Here is a 25,041-nt window from a genome sequence, read left to right as displayed (position 1 = left end):
AACTTTGGCGACAGTTGAAGCTGTTTACCCAAAGTATCATTCATTTTCCGGGTAGAGTTATCCCATATAGGGCGAACTTCGGGGCATTCCCACAATATGTGATAAAAGGTGCCATCTTATCCACATCGCCTAAGGCAGACTTCCTATCCTAGCTAGAAGTACCCCCGAAACATAGACCCAGTGAAGGATTTTTAATTGGATGAGGCGAAAGCGATGATTTATCGCTGTTTCCCTGGGGAACATTAATGCCGTTTGCCAGTCGTCTTGGTCCAGCGGCCCCACATCTCTTTGCCATTGTTCCCAGAGGGTCCGGAAGTAGTCGGATTACCTTATTCTTAATTCCATTACAAGCAGTGGGGCTTTGCATTATTCTCTGGTTTTTGCTTAAGATTGCAGTGAATGCTTGTTTTAAAGATAATTGTATTTCTTATGGTCCTTGATTAAGTTGCAAAATTTCACTGCTGAAAATGTTTTTTATGCATTTGATGAAGAAAGAACTTTGACTCATGTAGTTTTTGGTGACACTGAGAAAGTACTTCTAATTTGTTACCTTTGCTGAATAAATTGTGCTTCAACTTTTTTCACTCTCTTGCTCTCTGCCTTCTATGTTGAATTCCTTTGAATTGTCAAAGGACTCCATATGATGGTGGCTTTGCTTTGCAGTTAAACACAAGGCTCCTAAAGTGACTTTTTCAGACGCAGGATCTATAGAAGCTCCAAACTAGGCTTGTTCTCTTTAATTCTACATTGTTTTGATATAAAGGTGCTCTACAAAAGGTATATTTATAAATAGATTTTTATTAAAAAAAATAGAACATACAAACACATATAAAACTAGACATAACACTCTTCCACTGATATGTTCAACACTATAATATCTTTCTGGGATGTAACAGCATGTTGTTTCAAATAACTCAATATGGCGTGTTCATCCAAAAACTACTTTAAAGATAGACTGTGTATATGTCAGTTACTACATGAATATTACCTTTATAGTTCTGGAAATGGTGGCCATGTTTTCTCAAAATTGCCCAACAGAACGTTTTTAAATTGAATTTGTTATAAAGACACTTTTTTGTCTACTTCATTCTTGGCTTGTTTTACACATGATAATAATTTGTCGCTTATCTAGCACTAAATCACTTTAAGTCTCCTAAAGCGCAAATGTCGCTAATACCCCCACTGAATTATAGATATTGTACAATTTGCACTTTTAAGGCCGGGCACTTCCTGGAATATTAGAGTGAAGGTGATGATCTAATTGGAGATGGTAATGGACGGAAAGAAAGAATTAAAACGATTACCAGTAAAGCATTGTCAGTTTGCTTCTGTTGAGGAGTACACTTCTGTGGCTTACCACACTGAAAGAATCGTCTCTAAATGCGGGTCTGCATCGAGGTGGATTTCACGCCATCAAAACCTGGGAATGAAAAATTTTGGGAAATGTCCTAAAGCTATTATTCTTACAGCTGGGTGCTGCAAACTTTACCATCTCTTCTGATTGTGGGCTCACATCATCAGTTCTTGAGGAAACAGGAGAGTGAGTTGCACAGCAATGGACCCAGTTCACAAACCTAATGCACGTGTTTGTGTGCACCAAAATGTGGGTTTCAAAATTAAGGGCAATTGAGGTTTGTACCCACGGATCACATTTACACTTGTGTGCATAAAAAAGTCCAAGAAGGAACTTGGATTTCCAACCAGAAGTGTTTGCATTTCCCCAACCTAACAATCTTTTGTCTGTTCAGAGATGTTTTCCACCATGGAATACTTTTCAAAAGCATGGGGGCTGAGGAAGATATCTTTTCCCATGATAAACTATACTTTACCCAAAGGGAAATTTATTAAAATGAATTATACTTTTCCACATGCCTGCCATTCAGAAACTCTACTAGAATATGCATAGTCGATCATGTATAGGCATTGAAATCCATAATGTGTGTGTGTAAATACAGTAAATATATATATATTTTTACATATATATTTTATATATATATTCTCGCTGCACAATCCAATCACAATCCTGTGAAATTAGAAACGGCACTCACAGGGGGGTATAAAGCCAAGACTTCTTTATTTGGCTACCAGCACAGACAAGACGCGTTTCGGCGATGAGCCTTCGTCAATTGCAAATGTGAACACGCCGCCATTGCATTTAAAACACACAGTGCAATCGTCACAATGAGTCATGGCATCAACATGGACAAAGGACTAACTGATGGCTAAAATCGCGCCATCTTGAAAGTACTTAACATATACAGAAAACGAGAAAATATATATCATTTCATTTTCATGTGTAGTTCGAAGTCCGGGTACAGAGAGTACAATTCATTATTGACTCAATTGGCTATATTCATATGCCAAGAAATCTACCCACGCATTCAATATAGCCCTGGATGGGCACATTGTCTCACCAATTTATCTTGCCCTCAGATGGGCTCTGTCATGACAATGTTCATTGTGACATGATTACATAGTACAACTTTAAAAAGCGGTTCATGAAGCAGATATTTGATATAATCAGCAAAAAAAATTCAAAAGTAAAGAGAAAAGAAAAGAAAAGAAAAAGAAAAAGGAAAAGAAACGCAAACCAAATCATACAGCATATGTTGATCAAAGATTGAAATCACCGGGATTGTTGTTTTTCTGCCTTCACGTTGGGTATCATCTGTGAGTAAAGACAGCCGACGAGTGGAAAAACCGCGAAGATTCCGGTAAGCGGCAACAAACATTTCTTCCCTACATTTTGACTCAGAAAAGTTATCACGTCTCTCAAATACATAGAGCGAAGGGGCTAGGCACTTACATTCGAAGGAGCTGCGGCTGCGGCATCCTATATTCCAACCATGTTTTGCGAAACAGAACGTAAAGAAGCCGCGCAAGGCATGTTCAAAAAGAAGCAGAATAATAATGGTTCTAACAAAGCGGGTCCTAGCGAAACGACTTCCACGTTAAACGCAAAGTTAACCTCCCTTGAACGCTTATATGAACGTGAAATTCGTAAGTGGTGGGAGGCCACCTCCTTGCAAAACTACATGGAGGTAAAGCGTGTACCCAGAGGGTTGAGGATTTACACTATACCTGCTTACGAGAACCCGGATCCCTTGTTGCTAGATGCTTGGGCAGAACACATAGCGGACTCCTGTCAAGGAATGCTAGTAATATTGATACGCTTCGCATGGAGTGACCGCGACAAAGCACTAGCTGCCATAAAAGATTTGCAAGAGGAACTGCAGAAGGAACGGGACCAAGAGAGTATAAAAGAAAAGCGAGACCAAATGAAAAAACGATTAAAAGCATATGAACAAAAAATCAAGCAACGAAAAGAAGAAAAATTCGATCGAGATGAAAAGGACTACAGATTGGGCAGAGTTCTAACTTTTTCAAAAAAATACGATAATCCAAGAAAAGAAATTCAGAAAAAACAGACAGGACCACCGCCGACAGTACAAGAAACCTCAGAATCTGAAGTGACACCTGACGAGGATTCCATAGAGGAAGGAATGGGAGCTTCCACTTCTTCCCATTTTTACGTGGAATTCCAAGTCCTGAGGAAACAACAGGAAGGCGGCAGAGGAAAACCCCCAGAACAAAGAGCGCCACGAGGAAAACGCGGAGGGGGGGCTGGGGCAAGAAAAGTAGTAAGCTCACCCCCAGTAACCAGGAGCAAAAAGACCTTCAACAAAAGGAACTAAAGGGGATAGAAGACTTATCCATCATTAATCTGACTACGAGAACCCTAACAATGGAGGAAGAAACCATATTAAAACTAGGTCTTTCCTTTTGTCCGCAGAGAAAATTTGAATTTGCACAGACACGTATTGATTTATTCAAGTTTGTGAGAAAGTTAAAACTACATAAATTTTACAAACAGAAACCTACACTAACCAAACCCAATACCAAAAAAGCTCGACAAGAGTGCACAGAAGGCCTTCTATGCAAAGATCTAAGTGGTATTATCACCATGGAAGAATTAAGAGCAGAAAGCATGGGAGAAGAAAGTATTAATATGACGAATACACAGATGGTTTCTGCAATGGATGTCCAACTGAAAGGAGGGATCTCCTCTTTCAAACCAGCATCGGTCTTTATGCCCCCAACAATGACGGATGCCATAGATATATTCTCGGAAACAGTGATTAGAGATCTAAGAAAACTAAGACATGATGTTCAGTATCAAAAAAATCAGAAAAATGGAAACACTAACTTTAGTAGACAACAACAGATGGCTTTTAAGAAACTTTGTGATGATTCCTCCTTGATATGCAAACCATCTGATAAAGGAAGGAATATAGTACTCATGACAGTATCACAATATGAAAAGGAAGCTTTTAGACAATTAAATGATACTACATGCTACCTTAAAATCACAAATATGGATTACCAACACAGTATTAGAGACTATCATGACACCATCACTAAATGGTACAATAAAGACATGCTGAACAGTGATGAATTTTTGTTCCTTCGTTGCATGAACCCTATTACACCCACGTTCTACCATCTTCCCAAAGTACATAAAGACAGCACAAACCCTCCGGGACGCCCGATTGTGTCCTCTCTAGGGGGGCTTACAGAACATCTCTCGATATATGTAAACTCATTTTTGTTAGGTCTCGCTGGCGTTGCAGGGCGAAGCCCTGCCGCCAACGAGACTTATAGCCGCCTTCATCCCTGTCAAGGGAGTAACAGCTGTGAACGAGCCCGATACAGACCTGGGCACGAGCCGACCCAGGTCTGTGAACGCGCTACAAGGTTGAGCAGCTTGTGCACGTTTGTTGGACGTCAGGCGCCGCCAGACCAATTATCCCAGCATGAAACTCTACTTCCTGAGGCCACAACACCAATTATCCCAGCAGGAGTCTCCACTTCCTCAGGCACTGCAACAATTATCACAGCATGAGACCCACTTATCACAGCATGTCAACAGGCGCCCCAGGCTGCTGGAGCACTCAACTATAATTAATGTGCAGTTGAGTGCTCCAGCAGTGTGGGGCGGCTCTCTGCATGCTGTGATAATTATCACTTTGGGGCCTCATGCTGTGATAATTAGGGCGGCATGCTCTATTTGCAGCACTGAACATTTTCAAAGAAGGCGAAGCAGCGACATTCATTGGAGACACTCACCCTCACTAACCCTCACGCCCTCATCCCCCTCACTCGCCCTCACACCCCCTGACCCCTCACACACCTCCTCACCCTCACACCCCCTCACTCTCACACACCCTCACATACCCTCACACACCCTCACACACCCTCACACACCCTCACTGACCCTCACACACCCTCACACACCCTCTCACCCTCACACCCCCTCACACCCTCACACCCCCTCACCTTCACACACCCTCACTCACCCCCTCACCCTCACACCCTCACACCCCTCACACCCCCTCACCCTCACACACTCTCACCCTCACACACTCTCACCCTCACACACTCTCACCCTCACACACTCTCACCCTCACACACTCTCACCCTAACACACTCTCACCCTCACACCCCTCACATACCCTCACACACCCTCACACACCCTCACACACCCTCACACACCCTCACACCCCCTCACCCTCACCCCCCCTCACCCTCACACACCCTCACCCCCCTCACTCACCCTCACCCCCCTCACTCACCCTCACACACACTCACACACACACACCCTTACCAGCATAGCATAACAAAACATAGCATAGCATAACGAAACACAGCATAGCATAGCATAACAAACAAAAGCATAGGATAGCAAAAGCACAGCATAACAAAACAAAGCATAGGATAGCAAAACACAACAAAACATAGCATAGCAAAACACAACGCATAGCATAACAAAACACAACAAAACACCATAGCATAACAAAACAAAGCATAGCAAAACAAAGCATATCATAGTAAAACAACAAAACATAGCATAACATACCACAACAAAACATAGAACAAAACATAGCAGAACAAAACATAGCATAACAAAACATAGCATAACAAATCATAGCATAACAAAACATAGCATAACAAAACATAGCATAACAAAACAGCATAACACAGCAAAACATAGAATAGCATAACAAAACAAACCATAACATAACAAAGAATAGCAAAACATAGCATAGTAAAACAAACCATAGCATAACATAACAAAGAATAGCAAAACAAAACATAGCATAGTAAAACAAAACATAGCATAGCATAACATAACACAACAAAACAGCAGAACAAAACAGCAGAACATAACAAAACATAGCAAAGCATAGGATAGCAAAACATAGCATAGCAAAACATAGCATATCATAGTAAAACAACAAAACATAGCATAACATAACACAACAAACCATAGCAGAACAAAACATAGCAGAACAAAACATAGCATAACAAATCATAGCATAACAAAACATAGCATAACAAAACATAGCATAACAAAACAGCAGAACATAACAAAACATAGCAAAGCATAGGATAGCAAAACAAAACATAGCATATCAAAACATAGCATATCATAGTAAAACAACAAAACATAGCATAACATAACACAACAAACCATAGCAGAACAAAACATAGCATAACAAAACATAGCATAACAAATCATAGCATAACAAAACATAGCATAACAAAACATAGCATAACAAAACAGCAGAACATAACAAAACATAGCATAACACAGCAAAACATAGAATAGCATAACAAAACAAACCATAGCATAACATAGAATAGCATAACAAAACAAAACATAACATAACAAAGAATAGCAAAACAAAACATAGCATAGTAAAACAAAACAAACCATAGCATAGCATAACATAACACAACAAAACAGCAGAACAAAACAGCAGGAAATAACAAAACATAGCAAAACAAAGCATAGGATAGCATAGCAAAACATAGCATAACATAACTTAAAACATAACATAGCATAGCAAAACATAGAATAGCATAGCATAGGAAAACATAGAATAGCATAACAACACAACAAAACAGCAGAACAAAACAGCAGAACATAACAAAACATAGCAAAACAAAGCATAGGATAGCAAAACAAAAAATAGCATAGCAAAACATAGCATATCATAGTAAAACAACAAAACATAGCATAACAAAACACAGCAAAGCAAAACACAGCAAAGCATAGGATAGCAAAACACAGCAAAGCATAGGATAGCAAAACACAGCAAAGCATAGGATAGCAAAACACAGCAAAGCATAGGATAGCAAACCACAGCAAAGCATAGGATAGCAAACCACAGCAAAGCGTAGGATAGCAAACCACAGCAAAGCGTAGGATAGCAAAACACAGCAAAGCGTAGGATAGCAAAACACAGCATAACATAGCGCATAACATAGCGCATATAATTAGCGCATATAATTAGCGCATATAATTAGCGCAACATAGCGCATAACATAGCGCATAACGCATAACATAACGCATAACGCATAACATAGCGCATAGCTCATAACATAGCGCAACACATAGCGTATAGCGCATAGCATAGCGCATAGCATAGCGCATAGCATAGCGCATAGCATAGCGCATAACATAGCGCATAGCATAGCGCATAACATAGCGCATAACATAGCGCATAACATAGCGCATAACATAGCGCAACACATAGCGCATAACATAGCGTATAGTGCATAACATAGCGCATAGCTCATAACATAGCGCATAGCATAGCGCATAACATAGCGCATAACATAGCACATAGCGCATAACATAGCGCATAGAGCATAGCGCATAGAGCATAACATAGCGCATAACATAGCGCATAGCGCAACATAGCGCATAGCATAGCGCATAGCGCATAACATAGCGCATAGCGCATGACATAGCGCATCACATAGCACATAGCGCATAACATAGCGCATAACATAGCACAAAACATAGCGCAAAACATAGCGCATAACATATAACATAGCGCATAACATAGCGCAACATAGCGCATAACATAGCGCATCACATAGCACAGCGCATAACATAGCGCATAACATAGCGCATAACATAGCGCAACATAGCGCATAGCGCATAACATAGCGCATAACATAGCGCATAACATATAACATAGCGCATAACATAGCGCAAAACATAGCGCATAACATATAACAGCGCAAAACATAGCGCATAACATAGCGCATAACATAGCGCATAACATAGCGCATAGCGCATAACGCATAGCGCATAACATAGCGCATACCTAAGCTAACCAAGCATAGCGCATAACCTAACCTAACCAAGCATAGCGCATAACCTAACCTAACCAAGCATAGCGCATAACCTAACCTAACCAAGCATAGCGCATAACCTAACCTAACCAAGCATCAAGCATAGAGCATAACCTAACCAAGCATAGAGCATAACCTAACCAAGCATAGAGCATAACCTAACCAAGCATAGAGCATAACCTAACCAAGCATAGAGCATAACCTAACCAAGCATAGAGCATAACCTAACCAAGCATAGAGCATAACCTAACCAAGCATAGCATAGCCTAACCAAGCATAGCCTAACCAAGCATAGCATAGCTTAACAAAACACAACAAAACACAACAAAACATAGCATAGCATAACAAAACAAAACAAAACATAGCATAACAAAACATAGCATAGCATACCAAACACAACAAAACATAGCATAGCATAACAAAACATAGCAAAACAAAGCATAACACACACCACACACACACAACCACGCACACACAACCACACACAACTATCTATCTATCGCCCTCACTCTATCTATCTATCGCCCTCACTCTATCTATCTAATCGCCTTCACTCTATCTATCTAATCGCCTTCACTCTATCTATCGCCTTCACTCTATCTATCGCCTTCACTCTATCTATCGCCTTCACTCTATCTATCGCCTTCACTCTATCTATCGCCCTCACTCTATCTATCGCCCTCACTCTATCTATCGCCCTCACTCTATCTATCGCCCTCACTCTATCTATTGCCCTCACTCTATATCTATCTATTGCCCTCACTCTATCTATCGCCCTAACTCTATCTATCTATCGCCCTAACTCTATCAATCTATCAATCTATCAATCTATCGGCCTCACTCTATCTATCGCCCTCACTCTATCTATCGCCCTCACTCTATCTATCGCCCTCACTCTATCTATCGCCCTCACTCTATCTATCGCCCTCACGCTATCTATCTATCGCCCTCACGCTATCTATCTATCGCCCTCACGCTATCTATCTATCGGCCTCACTCTATCTACCCATCGCCCTCACTCTATCTACCCATCGCCCTCACTCTATCTACCCATCGCCCTCACTCTATCTATCTACCTATCGCCCTCACTCTATCTATCTATCTATCTCCCTCATTCTATCTATTTATTTAGATACTGATTGCCATCACTCTATCTGTCTAGCTATCTATCGCCCTCACTCCTATCTATCGCCCTCCCTCTATCTATCTATCGCCCTCACTCTATCTATCTATCCCACTCACTCTATCTATCGCATCACCACAGCATCACTCAGCACCACCACAGCATCACTAAGGGGCACAACAACATCACTATGCGCTACCACAGGATCATTGAATGCCACAGCATCACTAGTCGCCACCACAACATCACTCAGCGCCACCACAGCATCAATCTGTGCAACCATTCAACAACAACTGGGTCAAATATGATCTCTCAATGTTTCAAGCTTTATTACAAATGTCACAAAAAGAGGTTAGTATTGCACTTCTGTTCTTGGATTTTCGTCACAATAAAATACACTGAACATATTCTTCACAAAAGTTATTTACAAAAGTTTAAGCTATTGCCATTATAAATTACAATAACTTTAATTTAAGTATTAATTATTAAAAAAATTCAAAGCCATTGTTATTTGTAATATCAATACATCTAAGTCACGTGAATACAACACATATTGCATTACAAATGCTATAGGTGTCACGAGTTATAACTATTGGCATTGTAAATGACAAAGCTATTATTTTTGCTATTTTCAAAACCAACACATATATAACAAATGTGTCATTTACAATACCAATAGCTCAAACTTTCCTAATGCGAGACCTTATGCATTGCAAATGCTTGTTTCCTTTTGTTATTGCATTGAAATCGTACTTGAAGGATACTACTCATCTTTTGAATGTACTAAATGAGTTTACATGGAAACCAGGTTATTGTATGATGGTGATGGACATCACCAGTTTATACACTAGCATTCTACACACTGATGGTTTACGGGCCATACATAGTTTTCTACAAACAAGAGATGTGGAATACTTTGAGCACAATAAGATGCTCATGGAATTCATAACCTTTGGCCTCAATAATAACATTTTTGTCTTTAAAGGACAACTGTACAAACAACAATCAGGTGTAGCCATGGGTTCTTGCTCCTCCCCCAGCTACGCTAATCTGTGCGTGGGCTGGTGGGAGGAACAAGTAGCCTGGAATGACAGGAATGCTATGTGGAATTGTAAAATCAAATCCTGGCATCGTTACATTGACGATCTGTTAATTATCTTTGAAGGGACAGTAGAGGAAGCTACAACATATGTGGGTGTGTTGAATGACAATAACATGAATCTGAGATTTAGCGGTGAAATAAGCGACTCTGTGGTAAACTTTTTAGATCTCACCATATTTGTGGAAAAGGGGCAATTGCACACAAAATTATATCGAAAAGCCACAGCGGGTAATTGCACATTACACGCAACGAGCAATCACCCCAAGAAACTTATTAGGAGTATTCCATACGGGGAACTCTTAAGACTTAAAAGAAATAGCTCCACCGATGAAGAATTTGATAAAGCAGCTAAACTGTGTGTGAACAGATTCAAGGTGAGAGGATACAAAGAGGGAGTGCTGGAACAAGCCCTGAATAAAGTCAGTAAAAGACCTAGACTGGAATTGTTGAAATCTAAAGAGACGAAGGGACAGAATCAGAAAACTTTCAGATTGATTACGACCTATTCTGAGAATTCAGAACAGGTCCGTAAAATTCTGAAAAAGAATTGGAACATATTATTAACGGATAATGTCATCAAGGAAGATTTACCTTCCAATCCGTTGATAACTTACCGAAAAGCGAGAGCTTTGAAAGATGATCTAGTTCATAGTCATCTCACGGTGAAATCCAGTGTATCCAATAAAATCCCCCTAAATGGCTTCTTCCCATGTGGTCGTTGTAAGGCCTGTAAAATCAGTAAAAGGACCCTTACCTATGATATTCCAGGTCTAAAAATCCCTAAAAGCATAAAAAAGTTTCTGACGTGTACAACACCTTATGTCATCTATTGTCTGATATGTCCTTGTGGACTAAAATACGTCGGGAGTACCATCAATCCCGTCAAATTACGTATTTTGGAGCACATGCGTGCCATCAGCAATAGAGATGAATCGTACCCTGTGGCGAGACACTTCGACAAATTTCATGGACACAACAGGGATCTGTTGGCCTATTTTTGTCTGGATAGTGTGCCACCTTTACCACGTGGTGGTGACCGCTTACAAAAACTACGGCGGCTGGAGTCACGCTACATCATAGACTTACAGAGCAAGAGTCCTTTGGGACTCAATATACATGAAGACTTAGCAGTCCACTTGGGATATTAATATGCTGCAGATATTCCACCGTGCTGTATCTTTGATCAACATATGCTGTATGATTTGGTTTGCGTTTCTTTTCCTTTTTCTTTTCTTTTCTCTTTACTTTACTTTTGAACATTTTTTGCTGATTATATCAAATATCTGCTTCATGAACCGCTTTTTAAAGTTGTACTATGTAATCATGTCACAATGAACATTGTCATGACAGAGCCCATCTGAGGGCAAGATAAATTGGTGAGACAATGTGCCCATCCAGGGCTATATTGAATGCATGGGTAGATTTCTTGGCATATGAATATAGCCAATTGAGTCAATAATGAATTGTACTCTCTGTACCCGGACTTCGAACTACACATGAAAATGAAATGATATATATTTTCTCGTTTTCTGTATATGTTAAGTACTTTCAAGATGGCGCGATTTTAGCCATCAGTTAGTCCTTTGTCCATGTTGATGCCATGACTCATTGTGACGATTGCACTGTGTGTTTTAAATGCAATGGCGGCGCGTTCACATTTGCAATTGACGAAGGCTCATCGCCGAAACGCGTCTTGTCTGTGCTGGTAGCCAAATAAAGAAGTGTTGGCTTTATACCCCCCTGTGAGTGCCGTTTCTAATTTCACAGGATTGTGATTGGATTGTGCAGCGAGAATCTATTAGGTGGGTACACCCCCACCTGGAAGAGCACCCGCTCGCGAGTGCAGCAGGCTGGTGTATTCCTGGGAGCAACTATATATATATATATATATATATATATATATATATATATATATATTTATATATATATATTTATATATATATATATATATATATATATATATATTATATATTTATATATTTTTGGAAAAGCCGCGAAGGCGAAACGCGTCTGTCGAACTGGAGGGGAGAGGACACTTGAGCACCGAATAAAGCATCCTTGCTTTGAAAACCAGACTCCGCGTGTGCCTCTTACATTTTTAGCAAACTTCCATTTGCCTGCTAAGTATCGCTGTGTATATATATATATATATATAAATATAAATATACTGATTCAGAGTGCCTCCAATTGTGAAAATTAATGTAAATCAAAGACATCGATTTTGTGAATTGAACTCCCCATTAATGGTATGTAAAACACAGTTCATAGTGCTGAAAAATGTGTGCCCATGTTCAGTATTGTTTTGCTTTTTGTAGTCATTTACAAAAGAGTATTAGAGTTTTCTCAGATCAATATGTATCCATGGAGAATGGTACTTGAGAGAAAGATTACTTCTAACACATAGACCTTGCTAGTAATAATACTAATTGTAATCTTAATAATGAGGTTTTGTGAGTAATCTATATTTTCTGTTTTTCTGTTGTTAGGCTGCTACAGAAGAGGAGAATAGTAATGGACCAGCAAATGGTATCCTCAATGTGCCAAGTCTTGGCTCTCCAATTCATGTGCGTTCAGAGGCCCTCCAGCCTGACAGAGATGTCCCTTTGCTGCGGAAACTACGCACAATTCACAGTTTTGAACTGGAGAAACGTCTAACACTCGAATCAAAGCCAGATACTGACAAGTTTTTGGAGAACTGGTACTATGCTCCTATTCCAAAACTATTTTTAAACATTTTAATAACTATTTTGTATGTTTCCTAATTATCTTTAGCACCATTATATGCCTAACTGTGGTTAGTAGAAGAATTAATATTGAATGTGTAAGCTTGGATTTGCATATAAATATTTTGATTATTTATCAGCTAGATCATTATTCTGATTTTTACTCCTCGTCCTAGTACATACTGTTAGATGTGTCCACACTTTCAATGACAGACAATGGTTGTCCAAAAAGAAGAGAGAATGCTCCATGCTCTTCCTGCAAAAACTAAACAAGCTGTCTTGAAATCTGCAACCTGTCCAGGATGAGTAGAGGAAAGTAAGTACTGAGAGTAAATAGGATCTGAAGCTCTGGGATTAGTGGTGAGGAATCAAAACATTTCGTCCTTACTATTGGAGGACACACTTGAACGAGCTTTGCTGCTGCCAGAAGAAATTAAACAAGAGGCAGTGCATATCCCCTGTGCAGATACAATTTCCCAGGAGAGGAAAGATAATAGAACGTGGCACAATATTCTCTTCCCTATGGAATTTCACAGCGGTCTTGGATATACACACCCTGTCCTAATTTCAACTCCATACGGTCCTTAAAGATATGCCAATAAGGCGGGCTGGTGATCAAAGAAACTAAATCACTCATCCTCTTGGACAAAGTCATAACCACCATAAAAAAGTTGTTTTGTTCATAAGCATATTTAAGAATGCCCCCTGCGAAGGATCAAAAGGAGAAACCACAAGACCTGAGAAATCAATACTGTAGATTTCGCACTACACCACCGGGTGAGAAAGGAAACATCTCAGGAGGAGTGTGGCAAGGAAATTTTTGAACACCCTAGACCACTCTGCGAGTCTCTGAATGATCACCAGTGGACTTGGGTAGGTGATGATAATGCACCACTGAATGACTATCGTAGTAGTGATGAATGCTTTTCTGCTTCCACTAGCTCTGGATGTGGCCATTCAATGGTGTGTCTAAGAGTAGTTGAGAGATGGAGGCCAGTCCATGGAGGAGATACTATTGCAACAGGTCTAGCATTTTAACTTCAACACCAAAAGGTGTGTGTGTTCTCCTAAGGATAAATAGAGGTGGAGGAGGGAAGCTGAGAAGGGAAGGGGGTATGCAATGATCCACTTGACAGTAGCAGCCTATTGGTGGTGGGGGCAGAATCTGGAAGTTCTATATATGGCAGTCACAAGTAGTGCCTGCCTCTTGCTGCAGGACAATATCCAAAGAATAAGGGTTAAGGGAAGGAGTACATAGAGAAACTCTGTAGGCACCGCACAGAAGTGGAATGCATCCCCTTTCTACCTTCTGACAGGAAGTTGGTGCAGGATGCTAGAAGTACTGCATCCTCTGAGGAGAAGTTGTCTGGCACAGGGTTCTAACCTTCTGAGATAATGCCTTCAGCTCCTCTTGTGGCAGGCAAAGAATTAAGAGGAAGGGCCATGTTTAATCCATTTACAACTATATTTTTTCCCTATAGCGAAATGACGTGGAGTTCACCCACAGACGTGCACTACCCAGCTGGCGGCTAGCAATTTGCTCCATTGCTAGTGCAAAACTGAGTGGGGACAGCAGGCAACCCTGGCAGGTACCCTGTTGGATAATAAGACTGTCTGATATCACCAGACCAGTCTTCACCCTTGCAGTTGGGTTTGTATATAGAGTGCTTACCCAGCTAAACCCCTTGCCCGCGGCCGGAATTCCGCTCCTGTGCTGGACATTCCGATCGTGGGCGTGGTCATGACGGCCCACAGCCGTCATCAGCACACGAGCACTGTGTGCCATGACGGCTGGGGGCCGTCATCAGCATGGATGGGGTTAAGAACCCCTGTCCAAACCTCATAGTGGTGAGAGTCAAGAAGAGAAAATCAAAGGCTTCCTTTATGTCCAGTGATACAGCCACTTGATTGTAAGCATCGGGGGGGAGGGGTGTTGTGCATGAAACGCAGTAATCGACGTACGTTAACAAACGTCCTGCAACCCGGCATAAAATGAGACTGGTCATCATGCACAAGCATGTGGATGACTGGAAGCTAGAGTTTCGCCAAGACCTTACCCAAAATCTTGCTATCCAGGTTCAATAACGAAAGGGGGAGATATGACCTAACATCCAGCGGGCCACGGCTGGGCTAGGTAGCTCAGGGTCTCCCGAAGGCAATTCAGGAGTTCGCCACAGTCCTTGGCTTCATTAAACATAATCAATAAATGGTGGGCAGTCTGTGGAGAAGGTGGCATAATACTCGTTCGGCAGGCCGCCTGTCCCCAGAGTCTTATTCAGGGTGATCTGAGAGATAGCTGCGTGGATCTCTTCCAGTTGTAGGGGTTCATCCAGATCAGCCCGCTGCAGAGGGTTGAGTTTAGGGAGAGAGAGTCCTTGCAAGAACTGAGAGGCAGGCGCTGAATCCAGTCCACAATAATGATCGTAGAAAGCTGCATTAATGGCTGTCAGGGAAGTAATGAGTTCACCATCATGGCCACGAAGTGCCGCAATGGGGGTGCATTTTTGTTCCTCACAAGCAAGCCATGCCCTCATTCTGCCGGAGCGATCACCGTAGGCATGCTCCAGGGCTGTCCTCTTACGATAATCATGGCGACTCAATGCCGCCTCCACCTCACTACGCTGTGCATGCAATTGCCTCAGCCAGGTAGGCAATGCTATCCAGTTGGCTACCTGTTTTTCCATCCAGCGAAGACCTTATTCAGTGGACACAAGTTCCTAGAGTAACCGCGGCCGATGCCCCAGGAGGCTGCCAAGCAGTGTCCACGGACCACAACTTTATGTGCATCCCATTCCCGGGCGCGTGACGAGGCAAAACCTTGGTTCTCTGCAAAATAATTAGTGAGGCAGAGTGTCGGATCATCCCAAAAGGGAGGATCAGAACGTGCTTCAACCTACAGTCTCCAAGTAGGTATAGTGGTGCGCTGCCTGCCCCAGCTCAATGTGAGCATCATGGGCAGTAGTCCGACAGAAAGCGCGCTAGATATTCCGAGCAGACCTGTGAGCTCAGAGGAGCGGTGTACAAAAAGAGGTCAATCCTGGTGTGTAACTCATGTACGATGGAATAAAAAGCGTACTCGCTGTCATGTGGATAACCCATGCGCCACGTAGGCGCATACACGTGCACCTTTGTTCAAAGTATCGGGTGGTGAAGATGCTGACTGCTGCATGTAAGGGTAGAGTAGAACGGTCGATGTATAAATCAGGCACACAGTTACAATAACCCTCCCCCCCCCCAAATCCCAGGTTGAGTGGGTCATGAAGGAGCACTGAGGTAAGACTATCTAGCAACTCCGCTTGATTGGAGTTGGGAGCATACTAAGCCACCAGGTTAAGGGAACCCAGTCCAGGTGTCCCTCCAGTATGACTTATCTCCCATTTGCGTCCACCCGCTGTGTACCCAGAGTAAAGGGGACCCCTAGTACAATCCAAATGAGAATACCCTGTGGTCTCATAAATCTTCCTTCTCCATTTAGTACAAGTGCCGTGAGGTGAGTCTCCTGGAGCACGGCAATGTGGGCACGTCGACGTTTGAGATATGCATACATGCAGTAGCGTTTGGCTGGAGTGGCTATACCCGGCCCATTCCATGCAATAATGTGGTATTGCGGAGCAATCCCGTGTCTGTCCAGTCATGGTCGCAGGCGGCACAGTGGAGCTCAGGGAGTGTGGAAAAATAGTGCACCTTCGGGAACTCGAGCACATTAAATTAACCCTCCTGGACCTGAATTGGGGCCACCAGAGGTGCTCATCAGTGCTACCCTGAAAAAAGAAACCAGACAATCCTACAGAGGGTAGAATCTGTTTTGACTCTTCTATCCCTCCCCCCAAAGTTCGGTGTGAAGCAAGCCATCTGTTCTGGCAGAACCGGCAAAGAAAAAACCAGGAGGACCTTCGAGTGGGGATAGTCCTTTGGGCTCCGAGGGAGAATGGAAAAGGAGGTTTCTGTCATTGGAGGTGAAGACACCTCTACTAGTCAAAAATGGGACGAGGATGGATGAGCAGGTAATGATTGGTTTTAAAGTAAGGAATTCAGAGACAAAGTTACATCTTTAAAACAATTGCTCGCCAACATTACATTGTCATTTTCTATTATGTTTCTGTAGACCTTTCACGACCTTACATTCATCTTTGCAAATCCGCAAAATATGTGTTCATTAGTAAACTGTGACTCACTTGCAACGCAGTCACATTTTTGACAGCCAAGTCCAAAGTTCCAACATACTATCCTGTTGATAGTATCAACAAGTCAAGTGGATCTTGGAAGGGCATGTTCAGTTTTACCAAGCGTTTTAAATATAAATATTAGTAAAATACAAGTACTGAACTAGTACACTGTCAAAATGTTGCAGTGTCGCATTAAAACACTAGAGGAATGTGACAGTGGGTCATGCTTTTATCCTGAGAGACTGTTTCTAACCAGGAAGTAATCTTTAATCATCAAAGGTTGTATCTTCAGTGTTACATATATTCTGACAGTAGTTTGCTCTAATGAAAATCGAATTTATGTAACATGAGTATGTAATTAATCCTGCCCAAACTGAGCATTTCCTGCTGCTGCTTTTTCTACACAGTATTTAATTGAGTTTAAGAGTTAGGAGTCTTATTTGATTGTGTTCTGATCCTAGACTTTGTGACAGAATAACTCCATTGTGTAATCGCTGCTCTGTTTTCCTGATTTGTTTAGCCTTGAGAGGATTCACAAGGGTCTTGAGAAAGAAGCTGTTGCTGTTGCTTTTGTTGCTGCTGGCCCAGCTTTCCCTTCGCATCCACAGAAAACTGGGGCTCCTGTTTCTGCTCTCCCCGCAACTGACCACAATTGGCATTATGATGAGGAATATCCCCCAGAAGGATCCAAACCTGGCTCCGTTAGCTCTCCAGAGCATGCTGATGTTGTGGTTAGCAATGGATTTGTGGCGGTTAACTTGGGCTCTAGTCGGCAAGAAGTTGATTCTAAGGAGTGGGTCGTCGTGGATAAGGAACATGACTTGAAGGATTTCAGAAGCAGTGGGATTCAAGGCCAAAAATTAACTGGAAGCCCGTCTGAGGAGGAGCCAGAGGTCTTGCAAGGGCTGGAAGAGTCTCCACAAGAGCAATGTAGACTGAACACTTGGACAAATAGTGGGCAGCATTTGAAGGACCAGTCTGGAGCCATTTTAGAAATTGGTGTTGGGTGTCAAGTTGTTTCTGAGCCCAGTACAGGCAGATTGGACCCCATAGCTGGAGCTGCTGGACAGCTACCTGCAGCCACACCAAGTAGTACATTGGAGGCACAAGCAGAAGGAGCCTTCACACCGGTAAGGCAGTTGTTATTAGTATATCCATGTATATTTGTGTGGGGGGCTTAGGATGCTTTAACAAACCTGGTAGCAAATTTAAGGCTAAACATATCAAGCTGGGATTTTTTAATGGATTGAGAATAACATTTTGAATGAATGTTCTAAGCTGGATAAAAAATAAGGGTAGGAGGTTGGCTTTTAAATGAAGTTTAATAAACATTCTGAATAGAATTTCTTGGAAGCTAAGTATGCAGTCATAAGATGTGGTAAGGTAAATCAGCAGCACATTCTTTCTTTGATTTATGTCATCCCTTTACTTTTGAGACTCTTCACTAAGGTGCAATGTGACTGGAAGCTGTATATGCAGCAGAATGATAAATAACTATATATCACTCTGTCGAGGCAGGGCACCGCACTAGTGTATGCATGATAGGTAAATCCTCTTTCCTGCTAATTGTTGATGTGTGAGGTCCTTTCCTCTATTCTTTTGTCGAAATGTGTAGTTATTTATTTCTGTGATGAATCGTCCTTTATTTGTGGTGGTCTGCCATATGCTGTAGTTGCTCAACTTTAAGTTGTTGAGTCTTTAATGAGCATTTTTCTTCTGCTCCGACCTACTGGATCAATTTTCATTGTGTCTCCTGTTAGCTTCCACTTCCACATTGTGCATACACACCATGTTTTCTCAGTCTCATTTGCTTAAATAAGTACTTATATGAGGAAACCGTAATAAATGAAAACCTTTTTGCGGATTGTTCATTGTTAACTTCCACATCATGTGCATTTGAAATGCCCTAAAATGTGGTTTCTCTCGTCTCTTTCCATTGCTATTAAAGTATGACTTTGGAAAATAGCCATAATTCATTTTTCCTCCACTATGGGCAGTAATTACCACGTTGTTTTCAATATTTTTCAGAGATGATGTTCAGGTTCCTTCCATTGAGAACTTGTTTGCTCACCCATTTTCTGTTTTGCATGTTATTCTTTGTGGGTTTTTTTCTTTACTCATTTTAATTGTTGGCCTTTTGTATGGTATGAGTTTTTTTCCAGCTTCTTCTGAAACTGGATTTTACTATACCGTTCAACTTGAAACAATAATGTCATAATAAAAGAACCCTAAGTATTTTTACTTAATTTCTGCTCAGGAGTCAAAGGCACTGAGTACAGTGTTCTCCCCGGTGAGATAGTTTGCTTTCTAAGAAGTACAACTCAGCTGTGCTAAAATTGAAAAAGCCATCTATTTCCCACACTTTCTGTGTTGCAGAAACCAGTGTACTTGTGTTGCATTGAGGCTAGGGTTAGTTCTAAGGCAAGTATGATTAGGCAGTTCCCTGAGTTGTCTGTTGGTGGAAGGCATTAACAGACCTTACTAGTACTTCTGTGTCTGGAGATGTGGGGGGTTTTAAAATTACTCTTAGCATTGTTTTGAAAAAACCCTTAATGGCGATGATGGAGGCTTCTGATTGTGCATTATAGTTTTAACCTTAAATGATAGCTTTAATATATATTATAAATCCAAGTCGCTCGACCAGTTGTCCTGTGGGATTTTCACTTTAATTGATGGGGACGTAATTTCAGACGAAGCTATGTCTGCTGTGGAATTGATGGTGAGAGCTCCGGTTCTGCTCCGTCCTTTATATCGCGATTTCCCCATCTTTAGAACACTCCTATAGTTAAGCAATTCTACTGAAGTGTTATGTGATGTATACAAGGTTTATATCTCATGTATCCTATTTCTATGATATATATATATATATATATATATATATATATATATATATATATATATATATATATATATATTTTGTTAAATCAAATATTGCATATTCCTTTTCCCTGCCTGATTAATTCATATGATCAGTCGCATGACACTTCTGCCTCTTGTTTCATTCTATACTGTCACCATTCAGAGGCTTTCTATCTAGATTTACCTTTTTATATCTTTCAAAAAGATACTTTTGTTGGCATATTACTTTCAGTTAGGTTGATATCCAAGCTCCTAGTGGGTTATTGGGTTACCCTCCGTGTGATATAAAGATGGGGCTCTTTGCTCCTTGAAACGCTGCAAGTGCAGTTGACCTAGGTTCTGGGACCAGGTCCCTGACGAGTGCTGTGAGAATAGCTTGGAGGCAACCAAGTGGATGATCCGCAAAGGAATGATGCCCTGATGTTGCTGAGTAACGGGTTAGGTAAGAGAGCAGTGTTGGCATTTATTCTGAATTGAGGTTGTGAAGAGAAAATGGGAGACTAGCCTCCAATGAAGAAGGGTACTGGATGCTCGAATAAATTAGGATAATCAATTAGAATCAACAGCTCAAGTAAACACAAATTAATTATCTAAACCAGACTTACTTGACTACTGTCAGAATAGTCAGGATATGACCAGCAGCCTCCGACAGCGACATTGGAAGCCCCAGGCTGATTTTTATGCAATTGGAAAGTGCCTCTTACGGTTTCATCTACTTATGAATAAGTTGTCCCAAACAAAATGAATCTTTTTAGAGCCTAGTGTGTTGCATCATGACCCAAAGTCTAGTAACTCGAAACGCTGTGTTCCTCAATGTCCAGAAATGTACCGTCTGTCTTATAAAACAGACGATACATTTCTGAACGTTGAGGAACATCGTCTGTCTTATAAGACAGACGATACATTTCTAGACGTTGAGGAACACGGCGTTTCGAGTTACTAGACTTTGGGTCATGATGCAATACACTTGGCTCTAAGAAGATTCTTTTTTTTTTTGGGACAACTTATTTATAAGTAGATGAAACCATAAGAGGCACTTTCCAATTGACCTGTGGCTCATCTTCGCCATATCGATTCGGTACTCCTCCCAACCCTGAAGTGCCGAGCGTGATCACGGCAGCTACCTCCTGTTCGTTGACTCTTACCGGTGGGATCAATTTATTATGGTCTGATCCCGTTCCTTTTTAATCGAGAATTTGATTGGAACTTCTTTTCTATACTAAACAGGATTACACAGGAGTATATTATTCTCTGTGAAGGGCCACCGTTTTATAACAACGAGCTCCATCAACCATTGCTGATACACCTTGCGCAGTGTACTTTTACCCATGATACGTCATTTGCCCTGAGGAAGTTCCCTATATGGGAATGAAATGCATTGGCTGGATTGTCTAAACTCAATGATCTTTATAAGAAACATTTTCAAATAAAGAAGGTATTTTTCTTTTTACATTGGCCTATTGGACTTTTTCAAGCTGCGCACCCCCATCTGGTACATGTCTTGAGATTTTATTATTCGGTCTCCTCTTTAGGTAGACTTGGTTTAATATAAACATACTTATGCTGCTGCAGATCGTAGAGATCGAATTGTTCTGATTATTTAAGGCCACTTGCAAGCCTGGATTTGAATGCTGCTTCTGCAGTACCATAGGACCAATACATTGAGTCAAATGTTCCTGTAATTGACATATATTCTCTCCTGAATTACCGTACATTGTTCCATGTTATCTGTTTTCTTGTGAAGTTTGTTACTATTACGTTTTCCCTTTTTCTGTCGATAAATAGCTCAAAATAAGGCATATACTTAGATTATGAGGTATAATGCTGGAGATTTTCTCATTGAGAAATTATTTATTTTCTTCACTGTACATGATGTGAAAATGCTTGTGGGCATGTTTATGAGATGAAAATCAAATATAGAGCTAATTGGAATACATACGGATAATGTCTCTAGATGATGGTAAATTGTGTCAGTAGATGCTGCAGCTTGCAAAGGAGCTTGCTACCTAAACCCTACTTCACATGTTCCCTCCAGCAGAAAAAATATCTTTGGAAGTCTGTAAGCCTGCGTGAATGTCTGCGCACACCTGCATTATATTACCCAATCAAGTGGCTAGATGTGAAAGAGAATTCATTCAAGTCTTTTTTGTTAAATTTTATTTTTAAAGCTCTGCCATGTGGCATTCTGCTTTAGGACAAGATGAAATTAATATATTTCATTTAAATGATGATATAGGCTAGTGACTGGAGCAAAACGGGTTGCACTTACCCTTAAAACAATTAAAAGTTGAATCCACAACAGAATTATTAAAGGTTCATCTCCCTCTTTCTCTGGATGCTTCCTGTCTCTGTTGCCTTCACCTCACTGCCTCCTTAAACATGTCAACAGCTGTAATTAGGCACTTTGAACTGGTTTTCTTGGTTTGCTCTTAAGTTGGCCATGAGCCAGTCATTCGATGCAGGTCAAGATCATTGAACTGTAGAGAGTTTGTGCTTATGTCAACGACTGCTCTTGAGATTTAACATTACAGCTTCCCAAGACAAGTGCAAGGTTCGCTTTCAGTCAGATTTTAATTGAAATGTATATATTTTTAAACCTTACCACCGTATCATTGACAAATGTTCATGGTTTGGTTTCAAGTCTACCACCCACTCATTCATCTCAGTAGGCGTCCAAACTTGGAGTCCTGTTCAAGTAACAATTCGGTATTTCTGTAAACTGATGAGATTTCTTCATGCACAGACTTCAGTCTACAAAGCTCTGGATGCTAAATCTGACGAAAGTCCCTCTTGAAGACTGATTCATCAGCTATGTCTTGAGACTTTATTATTAGGTCTCCTCTTTAGGGAGACTTGGTTTAATATAAAGATACTTATGCTGCTGCAGATCGTAGAGATCAAATTGTTCTGATGATTTAAGGCCACTCGCAAGCATTGATTTGAATGCTGCTTCTGCAGTACCATAGGACCAATACATTGAGTCAGAAGTTCCTGTAATTGACATATATTCTCTCCTGAATTACCTTACAGTGTTCTATGTTATCTGTTTTCGTGTGAAGTTTGTTACTATTAGGTTTTCCTTTTTTCTGTGGATAAATAGCTCAAAATAAGGCAAATACTTAGACAATGATGTATGATGCTGGAGATTTTCTCATTGGGAAATTATTTCTTTTCTTCACTGTACATGATGTAAAAATGCTTGTGGACATGTTTGACTGTGCGTTGAAAGTCAAATATAGAGCTAATTGGAATACATACCAGAGCACTTCTTAAGTATGCCTGCATCCTTCTCAGTGTGATTATCCCGATTGATGCTGTTACCATCCAGGCTCAAAAGTATCTTTGTAGCATCTGGAACTAAAATAAGACTAAAGAAGAACCAGTGATGGGAGACCTAAAATCTTGGCCAAGATTGTAAGAAGTATGCCTCCTAGCAAATTGAAAACCGTGAAAAGCACAAAGATTGGTTTTATTTGAAGAGACGAGTGTGAGCAATGTGAAACGTGTAGCAACTGTTTGGACTGTAGCAATATTTGAACCTGGGACGAATGTATGCTAAATTGCAGATGAATGAAAACAGGCATGGAAAATAAATGAAAAACTTTGTTCCCCAAACAGGACATTCAATTTTGAAGTAAACCAAAAATGTTTTTTTCTCCCCCACCCCATCATGTTCTTCTCACAGCTCAACACACATCCCAAGCCGCATTCCTACACCTCAAGACTTCCAAGTCCCATCATCCGAACCCAGAGCCCTTTAGCCTTTCTATGTAGTCACTCGGATCCCCTGCAAAAGAAGGAGACTGGCTGCCCCAAGAGTCAATCAGCTGAGAGTCTGTCCTCCTCTACCCGCTCAACTGGCCGTAGGCAGCTTCCTGTCATTCCTGGTGGCAGCAAGTTTCCCCCTGTCATTCGCATATCAAAAGCACAACTGCAGAAGGTGAATACATGTGTGTCGTCCTCAGCCGTGACAAGTGTGTGTGTGTGTGTCTTTGACAAAGGTGTTAAGTTGTTGACGTGATGGTGTAAACGTTTTTTTGTGAGAAATAATTAAATACATTCCTAAATGATCAGCATGTACAGATCATAGTTGATATATGGAGGCGGGTAACAGTTATTAAATAACATTTCTCTGCAAATTCTAGATGTTATTTCTCATTCTAAACATCAAAACAGAGCGTCTTCTAGTCTTCCCTCCGTTCATTCTAAGTGCCAGAATGGTGCCTTTCTTGACTTGTATTGCTCCCATCATTAGACTGTGTCAGCTGACATACTTGGATTTTTTTGACTTCTTTTATTTAATTTTTTTGTATGAACGATTGGATTATGTTTCTTTGCTTTATCACCAAGAGCTTTTCCTTCACAACTGAGTTTTTTAATAGTAGTTGTGGTGTTAAGGATTTTCCTTGCCCAAAAAAACTCCACTCATCAGGTATTTTTCAAAACATTTTCTCACTATCACAAAGAAGGCGCTTGGTATCAGCTTAGAGCAGCAGACGTTCACTAACTCTTTTAAGGCAACCATGACAAAAGCCACTGAGTACTGAAGACGGATCAGCCTGCAGCCTAGATAAACTTGCAAGCTCTATTTTTGTGGACAACAAGCACTGATGTGCTGAATGCACACCATTGTGTAATATGTGAATGAACGTTGTATAGAGACGCTTGCACTAACATCTTTTCTACTTTTTACCAATGTTAGAGAGTGATAGTAATACTCTTTAGACATATTTCTGTATGAAAAGAAGATCATTCAGCCACAAACATATTATAAAAGGATCAGTGGCCTCTTTTGGGAATAGCAAATAATGAGATACTTTACTATTGTTATTCACACCAAACACTAGCCATGCCAATGGA

At 40.9% G+C, this 25,041-nt stretch overlaps 1 protein-coding gene across 1 annotated transcript in view; it reads left to right on the top strand.

Annotated features, from left to right (window-relative positions):
* The window catches only part of TTBK2 (tau tubulin kinase 2), a 631,485-nt gene that overhangs the window by 530,735 nt on the left and 75,709 nt on the right, over positions 1 to 25,041 (top strand). Inside the window, exons 13-14 of the mRNA XM_078659515.1 lie at positions 12,920 to 13,131; positions 17,843 to 18,452. Of these exons, the coding sequence (XP_078515641.1) occupies positions 12,920 to 13,131; positions 17,843 to 18,452 (822 nt within the window). The remainder of the gene's footprint in view (positions 1 to 12,919; positions 13,132 to 17,842; positions 18,453 to 25,041) is intronic.

The sequence above is a fragment of the Lissotriton helveticus genome, chromosome 9 (genome assembly GCF_964261635.1).
Source record: "Lissotriton helveticus chromosome 9, aLisHel1.1, whole genome shotgun sequence".
Classification (NCBI taxonomy): Eukaryota; Metazoa; Chordata; class Amphibia; order Caudata; family Salamandridae; genus Lissotriton; species Lissotriton helveticus.
The sequence above is the reverse complement of the archived record's forward strand: the minus strand, read 5'-3'. Positions and strand labels throughout refer to the sequence as shown.